The sequence below is a fragment of the Xiphophorus couchianus genome, chromosome 23 (genome assembly GCF_001444195.1).
Source record: "Xiphophorus couchianus chromosome 23, X_couchianus-1.0, whole genome shotgun sequence".
Lineage (NCBI taxonomy): Eukaryota > Metazoa > Chordata > Actinopteri > Cyprinodontiformes > Poeciliidae > Xiphophorus > Xiphophorus couchianus.
In genome coordinates, this window is record NC_040250.1 from 11,299,402 (window position 1) to 11,314,541 (window position 15,140).

A 15,140-nucleotide genomic window follows, 5' to 3' on the forward strand; every position below is an offset into this window, starting at 1 on the left:
AAATTTTGCTTCATGATGGGAAAATCTTTCAATGGGAAAAAAAAGTCAAAATAGAAGAAATCTACAAGGAGGCAAATATTCTTTCTTGGCACTTAACATGAAGTTAAAACCAACCAACGTAGAAAAGCTTTACCTAAAGAAAAGGTTCAAAATAACTGACATTTTCAAAAAAAAAAAAAAAAAAAAGAAAGACCATTTATAACTCAGAATTTATTTGCAAAAAAATATTTTCAACAATTTCATTATTACAAGATTTGAAGTCAAATGCAACATTATTTAGATCCTTACTCCAAATCTTCCATGATTTTTGTTGATAATAAAATAAAAACATTGATATCATTTTGTACTCATCACCTTTAAAAGTCACATCAGCTCAGTGAAAGAATATAGTCATAAAAACGTTAAACCACCCTTCACATGAGAAAATACATGATTTTCTGAGTGTATACAAAGTTAGAAAGCAGTTAGGCAACAGGAAACAGGTGGATTTTTTCTTACGACATCTTCAGTACTTTGAATCAAACACCTGCATGTCTGTTGACAGACAACAAGTGAATGTTCTGCTTTGTCTTACATTAAGATGTTCTGCAAATGGTTTATTTTTTCCTCAATGTGAAAACATGTTTTTCCTTGCGTAATAATTTTAGTTACTTTAAACCGACTGGTTGGTAATATAGTAACAGTAAGATAATACTTGTAGTTAAACTTAACTGTTACTTGATGAACATGCAGCTCAGAAACAGAGCTAAAAAATTTTGATTCATCAAAGTGTTCAAGCAAATCACTAAGTTTTGAAAACAGTGATCTTTTAAAGATCTAACTACGGAAATCTGAAAAATCTAAAGTTTCTTTAGAATAATTTTCTTTGCTTCTATTTTTATGTGGCTTTGCATGTAAATGTTAGAACTTGTTCTGCTTGAAATACCAAATTATGTGTACTAGGCGTAACAAAACTAAGAGCTTTACAATGGAGGCCATATCCAATCAAGATGGTCTAGCTCTTTTTTCTCTATTATATTGAGAAATTTTGTAAAAACATATTCACAAACTGTTAAACTATAGTCTATAGTCATTGCAAGACCCTGTCATGTGCTCTATGTTGTCTATAGAAACTCCAAAATCTCCCAGTAACTGTCTTGTAAAGGGAATAAATGCTTGTTAGCCACTTGAATAGATTCAATCTACATTTATCTGAACAGAGCAGTTAGTAAAAACCAGCGAGCATGATGGCAACAGACCAGCCAGTGAGCGGCGCAGACTTGGGAAGGGATCAGTCCCATCCAGTGTTCTGTTCTCATCATTACTTTCTCCACCAGTACCTCCCTCCTCATTCTGCTGCTCCTCTCCACCTTCCTGCTCCTGTCCTTCCTCTGCAGGAGGACTCTGCCGAGGCTGGAATGTAACGTCTAAAAACTCCAGCTGGCGGAGCCCGCGGAGCATCCTGCAGCTTCGCACGATCTGCAGCTCACTGAGTGTACAGGCCCAAAGATGCAGACATTTTAGGTCCTTCAGACGGCTAGCACAGAGCAAGCCCGGTCCCACCTCCTTCCCACCAAGACTCAGCTCCTCTAGTCCAAGCCACCCTGCCCCCAGTCCGAGGGAGGCCATCTGTAACTGGTAGCCCTGTCGTCCTGTAATGCCTATTTCAAGATATTTGAGTCTTGAAAGCCCTTCCAGCCCTGAGAGGCCTTCTTTGGCTGCACAGCTCCTAAGTCCATTTGCTGTTACACGAAAGGTATCGCGTAACTCCAGGCGACTGAGCCTCTCCCAGGATGCCAGATTCTGCAGATGCTGGTCTGTAAAAGATGGGACGTTGTTGAGGACCAACCTCTCGACACCGATTCCCGAAGGAGAAGCAATCCCCTTCCCTTTCTGACAGCGTCCTTTCTGTTGAGCACCAACACTACATGTGGCTTCGGCTCGTTCATGAGGTAGACCAGGTGAAGTAGGCAAGCTTTGATTGAAAAAACTACGAGGCAGCTCACAGCCACGCAACTCCAGCACCCGCAAAGATCGGGGCAGGATCTGGCAGTTTGGTAAGCTCCTGAGATCAGCATGCAGAAGACAGAGTTTACTCAGGCGGGGACATTTGGTGGACAAAGCCTTGAGCCAAGACTCGGAGAGAAAGGTGCCGCCTCGGGCTGAGAGCAACAAACCACGCAAGCGAAGGCACCTCAGTCCACAACCCAGGTACTGACGCAGAAGGAACCAAAGGATCCGGGACGTCACCTAATACACAGAGGACAGACCATGAATGGATGTGAGAGAGGTGGAAAGAAAAAAAACAATTAGTTTCTATCACTGACTGCATAGGTGCCCAAACACATAAAGTGACATAGGAGGATAATAAAGTATCTGTAGACAATAGCATCAAACATGAACACTATGTAAAATTGCTTCACACACAGCATTTTTGGAAAATAAAGAAATTAGTATTTTCACAAACATTTTCCATAATAAAGATGTATAGTGCTAGTCATGATAACTTGGGCTTTACACAGTAAAAGAACAAAATAGAAATGTACTTTAAATATGGTATATTCTATATCACACAAAACAGTAGGGAAAAGAAAAATACATTTACATTCTGAATTGAACATTGATATGAGCAATTTATTTGGTCACAGCTTTTACAAGTCACGTAAACGTTTCTAATGTTTTCTAAAACGTCACTGCTACACATTCAAGTAGACTCATTCTAAAAGCTTGTCCTCATCAATATGGCTTTTATTCAGGTATGTCAGAGTAAAAAGGGCAGATTGCAAATTCACACCAACCTTTTCAGAGTTTTATTTGTGGAAAGTTTTGAGATCCCTATATCCGTTAATTTTTCCCTCCCAATTATGAAATACTTTGTATTGTTCTAAGAAATACAATCCCAATTAACATACATCGACGCTTGTGGCAATGTGGAAAAGTTTAAAGGACGTAAATACTTTTGTAAAACAAATTATAAACAAAAATCTACTCTTACCCCTTTCCATGCAGTCAGATCAACTGTTCTCCACAGTCTTTGGTCTTTAACGAGGCGTTTCCATCTCTTGCACACTCTACACGACAGGAAAAACAAAAGCAACAACAGAAAACCTCATTTGAATGAGTCACAACAAAGAAAAAGCAGCTTTTTGTTTCACAAGCAAAAATACTTACCTCCCAGCTCTGACGAGCTCTCTGACGCTTAAGTAGGAGAGTACGTCAATTAAAATGTTCTCTGGAAAGTAGTCAAGATTACAGCCTTTAAATTCATCCATTTTGTAAACAAAACTCTCAACACGGACCTATATCCTGACGCACAAGGGTTGCGCCTAAATCAGCAATCCCCAAGAAACAGCTGCCCATACACAGAGTGACCTAAACTGGTGATGAAATCACAACTATGTATTATTTTCCGCTGGTACAATAGCGACTCGGTCGATGCAGCCTTTCTCTAAATGACACTGGAAAAAAAGTATTTTAAAAAGAGCAAAGGACAGCACCTCATTTAAGAAGACTGGCAGAGGAAGTGTTGCCACCTAACGTTCATTAAGCGAACAATCTCTTGCGCTTGCGCGGTTTACCGGTGTTGTGCTGAAAAAGGTCCACCAACCGTAAGCATCTAATTCTGTCACCGGAAGCGCCTTTTTAAGACATTTGTATTCTTCAATAAATTCTGTTAATAAATAAATTTCAATAAATTCAAAAAATAGTAAATATACTTGCGCTTTCCAACTAACAATTAAACCACAACGCATTCCATTATGTTATATATTTATGGTGGCTCAATTCCTAGGATTTTCACCCGGAAATTCTCTTGTAGCTCAGAGAAAATACATTTTTCTAATAATAGACTATTTGACAAGATAGTTAGAGAACTGATATGAGTATAAGGCATTTAGTAGCACTGGAAAACACGCGTTACTTTGTCCATTCTCTTGCGAGAACACGCTAACAAACGTAAACAGGAAAACGAGCGTCTTGAAATGATCTTCCCCTGACGGCGTTGCTTTTGTCGACACAACACCGGACAAGATGGCGACCAGCAATGGTGGAGGAATGGAAGTGGATGGAACAGGCAAGTAATTATAATTTAACCCACCACATAAACCTCGCACCGACATGAATGACCATGGAGGTTGCATCACGTGTTGTGTATTTTGGTTGTAAGTGATCGTAAATGGAGATTTTGTCGTGTTTTCAGGTTGCTGACACAACCAGGATAACGTTCACATCTCTGTCTTCTGTTATTTTTCACTTTGAATGTTAAGCAGCCACTTCTCATTCACTCTGTTCCCGAGTCTGAATTTATTGCGTGAATCTTAATCTTTCCGCACCGACAACATTTAAATGAATCTTTGTTTTGTTTGCCTATTTCAGTCAGCAAACAAAAATGTCACTTGAAGATCACAGTGCACGCATAGTATTTAATCTGTGTATAGTAATTTTAACAATGCATTTGGTAGTAGATACCTTTTGAACAGTTTGGAAATGCATTTTTCCCCCCCTGGTTCGGTGTTATTCACTTCATTGCTCATGCACTACCTAATGTCAACATATATTTAGTGTATTCTTGTTGGAACATGTCTTTAGTAGGTCTTTGTGTGTGTGTTTTAAATTACACAATTCAGCCTGATGATGTTACTTTTTATTATTACTGTGACATGCAAACCCCTCGGTATAAACAGGGATTTGGTGACCAGACACTAGAAGTAGACATAAAAATCCTGACAAGCATAGTCTCTAAAATTCTAATAAATGTTGAAACTAAGATTACAAATAATAAAATAATTCAGCAAATAAAATATAAGTCAATTAACTTGTGCAATTGTTTTAGGCAACTACAATAAGCATTTCTTAATCAACAAAAAATTAAATTGTTATAAAGTGTGATAAAACTAGAGGCCTAATTAAGGTAAGATAAAATTCAGTTTAAAAAAACAACAGCCAAAACACACTGAATAATTGCCAGACACTTAAAGTTGAGGTTGATCTGGATAAAGTAACAGAAGCAATTCAGATGGCCTATATCTAAGTCCGCTAATTAGTGGGTTAAACAATTATAAACTAAATTTGACTGTGCTTAGTTATCACCAGGACCAGACTGGAGTGAATGCAAGCAAATTTAAATCTCTATATAATTATATTTAGTTTGATTGATCTGATTACATGTGAATCTGTGTGTGAAAAGCACCAAAAGCACATGGTTTAGGTTTATTGGATAATCTGATAACTGGCACCGCCTCCTCTGCCGATCGCTTTTCATTCTTGTCTGTAGCCATTATTAATTCTTTTGTTGGTGTTGTTTTTGCTTAGATAGTCCATTTTTGTAAATGTTTGTGTGTTTTAGACAATTTCCTGCTAAAGCCCACCTTGTGTGTTTCTTCATATATTTGCAGCCAGCCCCAGTGTTATGGCCTCAGGGGTCACTGGGAGTGTTTCTGTGGCCTTACACCCTTTGGTTATCCTCAACATATCAGACCACTGGATACGCATCCGGTCCCAGGAGGGCCGACCAATGCAGGGTATGTGTGATTTAACTTCAGTTCTTTACTCTTTTACATATGATTATGCATTTATAAAGACAGTACCATCTTAGGGGTTTTTTTTGGCATATCTTGACAAGCATTTATATTTAAAAAAAACAATAAAAATGTGTCTATACCAGCATTAATTTAGATACACATCTGTTGTTTATTGTCTGCTTTGTCTTCTCAGTGATTGGCGCTCTGATCGGGAAACAGGAGGGTAGAAACATTGAGGTGATGAACTCCTTTGAACTAATGTCTCACACCATAGATGAGAAAGTGCACATCGACAAGGAGTATTACTACACTAAGGAGGAACAATGTAAGAATCAATTATTTCATTATCAATCCCAAAGAGAACAGTTTCACAAATATAGAATAGCATAAGACAATTTCAAGGAGTATAAATTCAACGTTTGTGAAAATGTTGAATTTTAACATTTTCACATGTTAAAATTGTAATCTTATTTAAGGAAATAAATAAAATGAAAGCATTATTTCTAGTCATTTTTCCAACTTTGGTAACTTGCTAAGGAGAGACAGAAATGTTTGCAAAACTTGTCTTAAACCAAGTGACTTCATGAGTTGGAAAGAACTGAAATGTTCCATTCTAATGAAACAGGTTACAATAGTTTCTGGAAAATCCCGTTTTCACAAAACAGAGAAATAAATAAGGATGTGAGCTATCATGACCATAATCCTCTATTTCATCTTTCAACCCTCTGGTACTAACATTTTTCTATGCCTGCCAGCCATTTCTTTGCAGATTAATGTAACGAAATTGAATTAAATTTCCAATAAAACATAGCCTTACACCTTACTTTTCAATGTAAGTGAGTCTTCCAAATGAACAATGGCACTGACTTTACCTCAAAATCAGTTGCAAAGTGTCTTAAACACAACAGATTTAATGTTTGGGTGTGCCCGTCACAAAGCCCTGTAGAACTTTTGTTTAAGCAGCAATAAAAACTTTTAAAATATGACACCAGTTTTATGTCCCTCAGTTAAACAGGTCTTCAAGGACATGGAGTTCCTAGGTTGGTACACCACAGGTGGCCCTCCAGACCAGTCAGACATTCACGTCCACAAACAGGTTTGTGAACATAAAAGCCAGTGGCAGCAGTTTAAGGCTAATTTCAGTGATCAAAATGATGAAACAACCTTATTTATGTGTTCCTGTTTTCCTTTTGCACCAGGTGTGTGAGATCATCGAGAGCCCCCTCTTCCTCAAACTTAACCCGATGACCAAACACACTGACGTAAGTCTACCTGCATTTCCAGTTCAAGGCTGGATTTCATTTTGATCCCGTCGCTTCTGTTTTGTTTTTTTCCTTCAGCTTCCTGTTAGCGTTTATGAATCTGTGATAGACATCATCAGTGGCGAGGTAAGACTTCCTACCCAGCTCAGTCGAAATGCTTTTTTCTTACCATATTAACTTAATTTCCTATTTATTTATGGGGTTTTTGTTGTTGTTTTTAACAAGGCCACCATGTTGTTTGCTGAGCTGACATACACTTTAGCCACAGAGGAAGCAGAGAGAATTGGTGTTGACCATGTGGCTCGAATGACAGCCACAGGAACTGGGGAAAATTCGACTGGTAAGTAAGCTTATCGCCATAAATCACTTAATTGGTGCTTGATAATTTCCATTCTAATGATTAATATTTTTTAAAGGGCAACTGTGTTTACAGAGACTTCATAATCCATTTCACTTATGGTTTTGGTTGTGCGTGACTTTTATTTCCAATTTATTTATTAAGTTATTTTGTTAAATTTTATTTGATGATTGTTCTTTTGTATTTATTATTTTATTTAAAATATCTTCCAGTTCCAGTGTTTAGTGATTTATTTTTAACAAAATTAGTTTATTGGTATTTGAGAGGGCAAACTTGTATTATTGTGCAATTATCATTATATTCATAGAAAATGGTCTTCAAACAATATCGTTTATTACAATAATAATTATTGCAATAATTTCTGGGACAAATTATCATCGAGGAACATTTGGTGTCATGACAGGCCTTCTGGTCGAAACAGACCATATTGACTCTTAAAGGGGTGTTTAGACAAACATCCACATTTGAAATGATCTGTGTTTATCGAACATCAAAGATTCATATGGTTATTTTTGTAGACAGGCTTGATTAACAAATGCGTCTTGATTTATTTATTTTTTTGTACATGTAGCACAGATTACATGAGAATATACAATCCCTTCTCATTCAGATCAATTTGATGGTACATATTGTCATTTAAATTAATTTTATAGTTGAGTAACTGGATGCTTTGACACTTATTTGTCCCTCTGTTTTCTGCTTTAGTGGCTGAACACCTTATTGCCCAGCACAGCGCGATAAAAATGCTCCACAGCCGAGTAAAGATCATTCTAGAGTACGTCAAAGCCGTCGAAGCAGGTAAGCAATCATATTTATGAGGCACAGAAGGGGAAAGAAATATATATATATATCAAGCAGCTGTTACCAAATAGTTCTGCTCCTTTTTTTTCTTTTCAAAAACACTTCCTTAATTTTAAGTTGCACTTAGACTACATCCTGAAGCGTTATCTCACTGGATTGATCTTTCTTCTGTGTTTGTGTGACAGGAGAGGTGCCGTTCAACCACGAGATCCTGCGAGAAGCAAACGCTCTTTGCCACAGACTGCCGGTCCTCAGCACCACAAAATTCAAAACTGACTTCTATGATGTATGTAATCCCCATAACTGAGGATTCTTCTTTTTTTTAACAAGCATTTGGGTTCACTTATTCAACTACCTATGTTATGAAGTAACAGGCAAAATTCTTAGTATGAACACGTCAGTCAGCTGATACTTCATTTGCACCAGGAGAAACACATGAGTTTTGAGAACAATTTTTTTTTTAACACTGCCTGATTATATTAAAAGACCAACAGTTTTATAGAGCTGAGTCAGAAATTGGGTTTATGGATTCAGGGGAAAATGATGAGCAGTAAGTAGCGCATTAACCTATTAAAACTCCATGACTGTGAAGAAAATTGGAGACAGGCTGTGTTATTGTGACGCTGACTTTTCTTATTTTTCATTCAACCAATCAAAGCACAAATAAACTCCAGAGTTTTAAATTTGGCACAAAAATGATTCGTTCCTCCGGTCCAGTGGCAAAGCGCTGGGTCTGACTAAGTGGAAAAGGTCAAATACTTTTTTACACAACAAAATTAAGGCTGCATCTGTACAATATCAGTGTGTGCAAGTTTCTTATGGCAAGGACTGTTTGGAGTCCAAATGTTATCAACTTCTAATTTATATGCTGATGTAATATTTAGTTGGACAAAGTCTCATGCCTGCAGATGCTTACACTGGACATAAATGATTTCCCAATATGCTAAAGGTCAAAGAAGGTCAGGAACCCGAGGTTAGAATGAAAGGAAAAAAGAAAATTGGCAAATATTGCATCTGATATCTAATATATAAGTATTTGCCAATATAAATGCCACTGCAAGATCTTCTGTTATCGTGCAACTCAAAACAAAATCTGACCATTGTCCTAGAGGAACAACATAGTTGCTGAAAATATATCTTCTGACTGGAAGCAACTTTTTTGCGTGGTTTTTCATACTGCTAATTAAATGCGACTGCAGTCAGACTTCTGAAAGCCTGTAGGAGCTGAAGAAGAAAGTTGTCACACAGCAGCACTCTGTGTACAGAAATAATTCAACATTATTGTCAGAAGATTATAACAAGACAAAGGAAGTTAACGGAAAAAAAAGCAAAACTAATTGAAATGGCCTTTTGTGGAGCATTTACTGTAACTTCTGTAGAGAAGTTTGTTAGGATGCTTTGTCAAACCAGCAGTGGTCTGTGATGTGCTTCAGTGACAGAGCTCTTTTATAAGTTCATAATCATAATTTTCAGCCATTATTTATGTCTGTATTTACCCCCATCTGATTTCTTCTGGTGCAGAATTGTGATGCATGTCTCATTTCAGTGTTGAATAAAAACCATCATGGCCCTTCTGACTTTTGAAAACTATCGAATGCAGATCCAACGTAGTAAAACATAAAGACGTGGCACAGATCAGATTTTTTGGGTGGGGGTGAAAAGGTCAGAATTGGTCCGTTCAGATTGCTGTGAAAAAGTTGGATTTGATTGCCGTGTGAACGTAGCATTAGTGTTTTACTGAAAATTCATGGCTTGACAGAATAACATTTTAAGGCTTTTGAAATGGTGGCAACAAATTAGTGTTGTTCAACAAAACAAGTACAGTAAGTTCAGAGATGAACACTTTTTGCCGTATCTCACTTTTTTCATTTCCTGTTTCCCTGCAGCAATGTAACGATGTGGGGCTCATGGCCTACTTAGGCACCATCACCAAGACCTGCAACAGTATGAACCAGTTCATCAACAAGTTCAACGTCCTGTACGACAGGCAGGGCATCGGCCGGAGGATGAGAGGACTCTTCTTTTGAGCTGACAGGGAGGCAAACACTCTTTTCTGTTCTCTCTTTTTGTTTGTGTTTAAATAAAAAAAAAGATTTTCCACCTTCAATCTATCCAAAAACCACTCAGATCAGTTTAAAACCTCTCTACAGCAGTGAGATCGCTGAACATGGACGTTATTTTACCCGGTTCGTTTTATTGTTTCACGTTTCTGTATGTAATAAAATGTTGTTTTTTTTCATGGTGCTTTGTGTCTTCTTCCAGAAGGTAATTCTTTTGGGCTTTTACTATAGTAATTATAAAGACCCCAGAAATGTATAGGTCTGCAGTTTTAAACAAGCCCATGAAAGTTTTGTAATGTGAAGCTGTGGGTTTATTATCAGGAGCTTTGAAAGTTTTACAGTCAACTCGGTTTTTGGGGGGTTTTTTAAAGTTGCGTTCCTGCTGTGTGACTGCCTGCAGAGGGGTTGAAGGAGGCAGGTAAACGTGGCAGCACAGGAAGCCATAGAGACTAACATGGATAACCTGAGTCAGCATTTGTTTGGGTATTAAATGCACAGCAGAAGCCGACATAATGACCCCCTGCTTGTGTGTTAAGCGTTTACAAGGTTTGTTTTTAGCTGCCATGTGGCTCTGGGAGGAGCAAACCTTGTTCTTCCATCATTTTGCACCTTTTTAAAAGGCGAAATTCAACTCATTAACTGATGAAAACCAAATTTATCTTATTTTATTGCTTCTTTACTAAAACACTGGCTGACAACAGCATTTTTTTTTTTTAACGTTGTGACAGTGATGATAAATACAATAAGATGTCTTTTTAATCATATCAACACATTTCTTTGATAAATGTTTCAAAGTCCGTGGAAACATGAGACTTTTTTTTTTTTCTCAGCCAGTGAGAGGACCGCTCACTCGTCAGCAGGCTCGTCAGCGGCATCATCTGGCTGGGGGTACTGGAAGCGGAGCGGGTCATACAGTTCATCCCTGGGGTCATAAGATTGGTGGTGGAAGTAGGGGTAAGGGTGGAAGCTGAGTTTCTTCTCTTTGAGCGGAGGAGGCGCTGGCTCCTCTACAGCTTCCTCTTCTTCCTCCTCGGGTGGAGGAGGAGGTGGGGGTGGGGGGCCCATAATCTTCCCCTTGATAGCTCTTGGAGGGTTGTCAATCAGGCAGTCGGGGTCCCAGTAGGGATCGCAGTCGTACTCCATACCCTTGAAGGGTGGGGGGGCCGGAGGAGGAGACTTCTTGACCAAAACCGGGGCAGGCGGAGGCAGCTTCTTATGATGAGGTTGCTTAGGAACCACCAGCGGGGGCGGCGGGGCTTTCTGCGGGGTACAGTGGGGGTGGTACCGAGGGTCGCAGAGCACCGGAACGGCGCCGGTGGGCAAGTAGACGATGTGCGGCTTGCAGAGGGGGTCCTTGTTGTTGCACAGGAAAAGCACATCAGCCTGGGAAATGGCTGGAGCGAGAGGAAGAGGAGGTGGAGCCTCCGTAGGATTGATGGGCTTTGAGACTCCTTTCATCGGGGGTGGTGGAGGAGGAGCGGCGTATTTGCACCTCTTGTCTGTGACTGGGTCGCACATGATCATTGGCACACCCAGTTTGCTCTGGAAGTAGGAGGCGTTTGGCCCATAGGCGTGCTCCAGGTACCTCATCTGCTGGTAGAGCATCCGCAGCTTGTCGATCTCATAGAGCTGAGAGGAGAAAGGACAGATCAGTGTGATTGTCACAACCTACAAATATGCAGAAAACTTTGTTGATATTCTGTGAATATAACATTTTGCAATTGTGGTGTTTCCATCAGATAAGAAACTCAATTAAAATCTCATGTGAATAGGTTAGTTCATGCAATAAGGCATTAAAAAATAACTTCCTGTCATCTTCTTCATCTAGTAACATCCGGTTATTGATCACGTGACTCGTGTGATCCAAAAAAAAAGTATTTCCATTGATAGCATTGCAAAATACACTATTGTTTTATACAGCCGAAAAACCACCTCATTGTAGTGCAATAACTTTAATTTTTTTAATTGTCATGTTTTCAATTAAGCAAATTTTTTTTAGTAATTTCAATTTGTGCAATTTTAAAGTCAATGGGAACTTAGCTAATCCCACCACTTAGGTAGGGGTGTCGTACTCATTTTCACTTTGGGTCATATCAAGATCATGAATATTCTCATAAGGCCAGTTGTACCAGGATGTGTTGGGAAAAAGAAAAAAACATTAACAAATTGTTCAAATATTAATAAATAGCTGCCTCTGTATTCAGTAAATACTGCTTAAGATAAAAAAAAAAATTCATTTGATTATTTTGATGTAAATTGGCAGTATAGGGATAAAAACTGCTTTGATTGTTTGAAATACTATTTAAGAACACAACTGTTATCTCGAAGGTTCTGTTTATGTTTTCCTCTTAAATACAGAGGTCCACATAAAAAGCTATGGCGGGCCGGAGTTGGCCCCCGGGCCCTGAGTTTGAAACATTTATCTTAGAAGGAGCTGTCTGTGTGTGAATCTCCAAGCAAAAGTCTCAGACTAAATACATTTTTATTTTTAGCACTTTGACACTGTGAGAGGACTTTTTGTGATTTTCACACCATAATGTAACTTTTGACTATTTCTGTGTTCCTTTTCAGTTGCCTTTAAACAACAGATTTAGAATTAAACACTTACTAGCATTTAAAAGTACAATAGTTATAATAGTTCTAGGTGTTTTCTAGCACAGCTGCTAGGCAAAAATTACTGTTGGGGTTGGTTGTCAGTCACGTGACAATTAAAAATCAAATGGCAGGTACTCAACACGTAATAAAAGAAGAATTAATTTTTTTTCTCTTTAGCTGAAAAGAAAAAGTGAGCAAATAAAATAATAGACTTGGAAATATTCTGTTCCATTGTAAACAACTTGATTCTGGTTTTGACACGTTACATAGCATGCCAGTTTATGAGGTGTTGCTTGGCGTTTTTTCTACTAAGATATTAAATGAAACATTATAAATTGAAAGCTAGTGAGAACTGATTTGATTTTGGCATTATTATGGAAGATTGTTACCCCCTCGGTGTGCCCGATGCTGCTGTAGTATCTGTAGTACGACTGAAAGTCCGGGTTTCCTCGGTACCACCTGGGATCCGCCGCGTTGCGCTTCGGTCTGGAGTGAGACAGGAACTCGTTGGCTTTCTCCGAGTGGATGCTCACCTCACTCAAAGGCACCATCTCTGTTAGAAAAACCCCCCACAATTTATGAAAATAATATTTAAAAAAAAAAAAAAGATCAAAGACTGCTTAAATTAAAATGCTTTGAGAGACTTAGGATCTGTACCTTCCTGTTTGATGGCACTGAGCAAAGATTTGGCCTCCAACAGGCCTGCGAAAGGAAATACGTTTATTGATTATTGAATAGTAGTTTCCAAAAATAGCTGCAAAGTCAAAGAAATCAACACTGACCTGAGAGAAAGAGGAGACCGCATAGCGGCCCCAGCAAGCAGGATAAAGAAATCATGTTGAACCTGCAGCCCACAAAACAAAAAAAAGGCTCAAAAATGTGCAATTTATATATAGCCTATACAATGATCAACTTACTGATCCTTGTCGTATTGGATTGGCTTAAAAAAAATTCTATTTAAAAAAAATGCTACGAAATTAGCACATATTAGTAGGTTTGTATTTAACATATTTTCAGAAAAAGAAAAACAAACCCTGATACATCTTCTCCTAATCTTTAAAGTACAGGTTAAACACAATTAACTGAATATTGTAGCTGCAAATTTATTCATGATGCAAATAAATGTTCCACTTACCAGGCCAAGGAGGCTGTCTCCACTGGTCCAACTGGACCGGGTGGGCTAAATATCAAACCCCTCTGTCCTCCTTTCAGTAACTTTATCCTCTGTCCAATTGGATTTCCCCAAACTTTCAGACCAAAATCTTGTCTCCTCCTCTTAAAAAAAAAAAAAAAGTTTAAAGTGAACCCCCTTCAGCACCAATTAGGAATAAAAAGCCTCTGGACCAAGGCCATAAACAACAAGACTTCAAATGGAAACACCCCATTAGGTCTGGAAGGAAATCATCACCTGCTGGGACCAACTACAAGCACAGAGGGAAAAAATGCCTCAGCAGAAAAAAAAATCTGTAAACGAAACCATAGATCACAACCATAAAGGTATATTTATAAAGAAGTTTTCCAGGTTTTTTAAAACATAGCTATGTCCTCCAAGTGGTTATTGCAGTTTAAGAACACCTGCTTTCCCAGCAGCTCCACATCTGAGGACAGCTATCGAAACAGCTGCATTTTCACACTTTTTGCCTCAGCATGTTCACTATTACATTTTAAGTGCTTAGCATTGTGCAGCATTCTTTCACAGAGATGTCATTCCATATAAACCTGACTAGTTTATCACCTGCCGTTTTTTCTACCATGGAAAAGTCACATAGCCATGCAGAAATCTGGTAATCTCAATTACTGCAGTGAATACTCCAAGTACACAGGCGTCTTGAAAGAGTATTTTTAACTAGACTTGTATGTTTATTTGGATTTCAGGTAAAAGACCGACACAAAGTAAGCAAATACTTGTGAAGTGGAAGAAAATGATAAATGGTTTCACAACATTTTTCAAATAACTTGAAGTCTGGCATGAACTCTGATACTCTTGGAGTATCAGTTACCTTTTCAGTGACCCTTTTTTTCAGTAAAAAAAGGTCACTGTGTGCAATTTTATATTAGTTTAAATTATTAGCAATTATTGAACATATAGAGCTACAATTTAAGAGTTTGGATCAAAGCTCACTGTACTTGTGTTAAAATGGCTTAGTCAAAGTCCAGACCTTGATAATTGACATGTTAAATCTGAAGCTGTAACTTCAAAGTTGAGTCATTTAAAAGCATCTTTTTTTTTAAATGGAATTTTTTTTATTTCCCACCCCATCCATTTCAAAATTATTCATCAGTGTTGGTCTATCACATAATTCTCAGTTTCTGCTCATCATGTGAAAATGTACAAAGTGTATGAATACTTTTGGAAGACAATTTCTTCAAGAAGAAACCAGGAATGTTTTGTGACAACTAATTGAGCTTCCCGAGTCAAATAAATTTAAATGATTTTTCATGAGGTTGACAATAAGTACTAGTTGCATCTTTTCAAGTTGGTTTTGAAAAACCAACTTTTTTTTAACTGAACAGAACCAGGTATTAATATTTTACTTTCTATGTGCATAAAGAAGTCAAAGTGAAC

At 38.1% G+C, this 15,140-nt stretch overlaps 3 protein-coding genes across 3 annotated transcripts; 1 reads left to right on the top strand and 2 right to left on the bottom strand.

Annotated features, from left to right (window-relative positions):
- Positions 1-190: 190 nt before the first annotated feature.
- On the bottom strand, positions 191-3,772 carry LOC114138801 (F-box/LRR-repeat protein 12). The gene is made up of 3 exons (XM_028008225.1): positions 3,151-3,772; positions 2,975-3,050; positions 191-2,229 (listed from the first exon to the last, which is right to left on the bottom strand). Exons 1-3 carry the CDS (start codon positions 3,249-3,251, stop codon positions 1,177-1,179), a joined length of 1,230 nt encoding a protein of 409 aa, XP_027864026.1. The 5' UTR covers positions 3,252-3,772; the 3' UTR covers positions 191-1,176.
- Positions 3,773-3,898: 126 nt separating this feature from the next.
- On the top strand, positions 3,899-10,158 carry cops6 (COP9 signalosome subunit 6). Its single transcript, XM_028008228.1, has 10 exons — positions 3,899-4,051; positions 5,373-5,498; positions 5,692-5,823; positions 6,506-6,594; positions 6,698-6,760; positions 6,839-6,886; positions 6,986-7,100; positions 7,824-7,916; positions 8,105-8,205; positions 9,806-10,158. The coding sequence occupies exons 1-10, from the start codon at positions 4,009-4,011 to the stop codon at positions 9,944-9,946; spliced, it is 951 nt and encodes a 316-aa protein (XP_027864029.1). The 5' UTR covers positions 3,899-4,008; the 3' UTR covers positions 9,947-10,158.
- A 461-nt stretch (positions 10,159-10,619) lies between these two features.
- and4 (actinodin4) lies at positions 10,620-13,803 on the bottom strand. Its single transcript, XM_028008227.1, has 5 exons — positions 13,710-13,803; positions 13,357-13,418; positions 13,232-13,276; positions 12,964-13,127; positions 10,620-11,608 (listed from the first exon to the last, which is right to left on the bottom strand). Exons 2-5 carry the CDS (start codon positions 13,409-13,411, stop codon positions 10,826-10,828), a joined length of 1,047 nt encoding a protein of 348 aa, XP_027864028.1. The 5' UTR covers positions 13,412-13,418; positions 13,710-13,803; the 3' UTR covers positions 10,620-10,825.
- Between the last annotated feature and the right edge of the window lie 1,337 nt (positions 13,804-15,140).

Coding starts and splice junctions, on each gene's coding strand:
- and4 (XM_028008227.1), bottom strand. CDS start 13,411: ATGATTTCTTTATCCTGCTTGCTGGGGCCGCTATGCGGTCTCCTCTTT. Junction 13,277..13,356: donor CGGTCTCCTCTTTCTCTCAG/GTCAGTGTTGAT, acceptor TTCCTTTCGCAG/GCCTGTTGGAGGCCAAATCT. Junction 11,609..12,963: donor GCATCGGGCACACCGAGGGG/GTAACAATCTTC, acceptor TTCTCCTCTCAG/CTCTATGAGATCGACAAGCT.
- LOC114138801 (XM_028008225.1), bottom strand. CDS start 3,251: ATGGATGAATTTAAAGGCTGTAATCTTGACTACTTTCCAGAGAACATT. Junction 3,051..3,150: donor GAGCTCGTCAGAGCTGGGAG/GTAAGTATTTTT, acceptor CCTGTCGTGTAG/AGTGTGCAAGAGATGGAAAC. Junction 2,230..2,974: donor ATCTGACTGCATGGAAAGGG/GTAAGAGTAGAT, acceptor TCTGTGTATTAG/GTGACGTCCCGGATCCTTTG.
- cops6 (XM_028008228.1), top strand. CDS start 4,009: ATGGCGACCAGCAATGGTGGAGGAATGGAAGTGGATGGAACAG. Junction 4,052..5,372: donor AATGGAAGTGGATGGAACAG/GCAAGTAATTAT, acceptor ATATATTTGCAG/CCAGCCCCAGTGTTATGGCC. Junction 7,917..8,104: donor CGTCAAAGCCGTCGAAGCAG/GTAAGCAATCAT, acceptor TTTGTGTGACAG/GAGAGGTGCCGTTCAACCAC.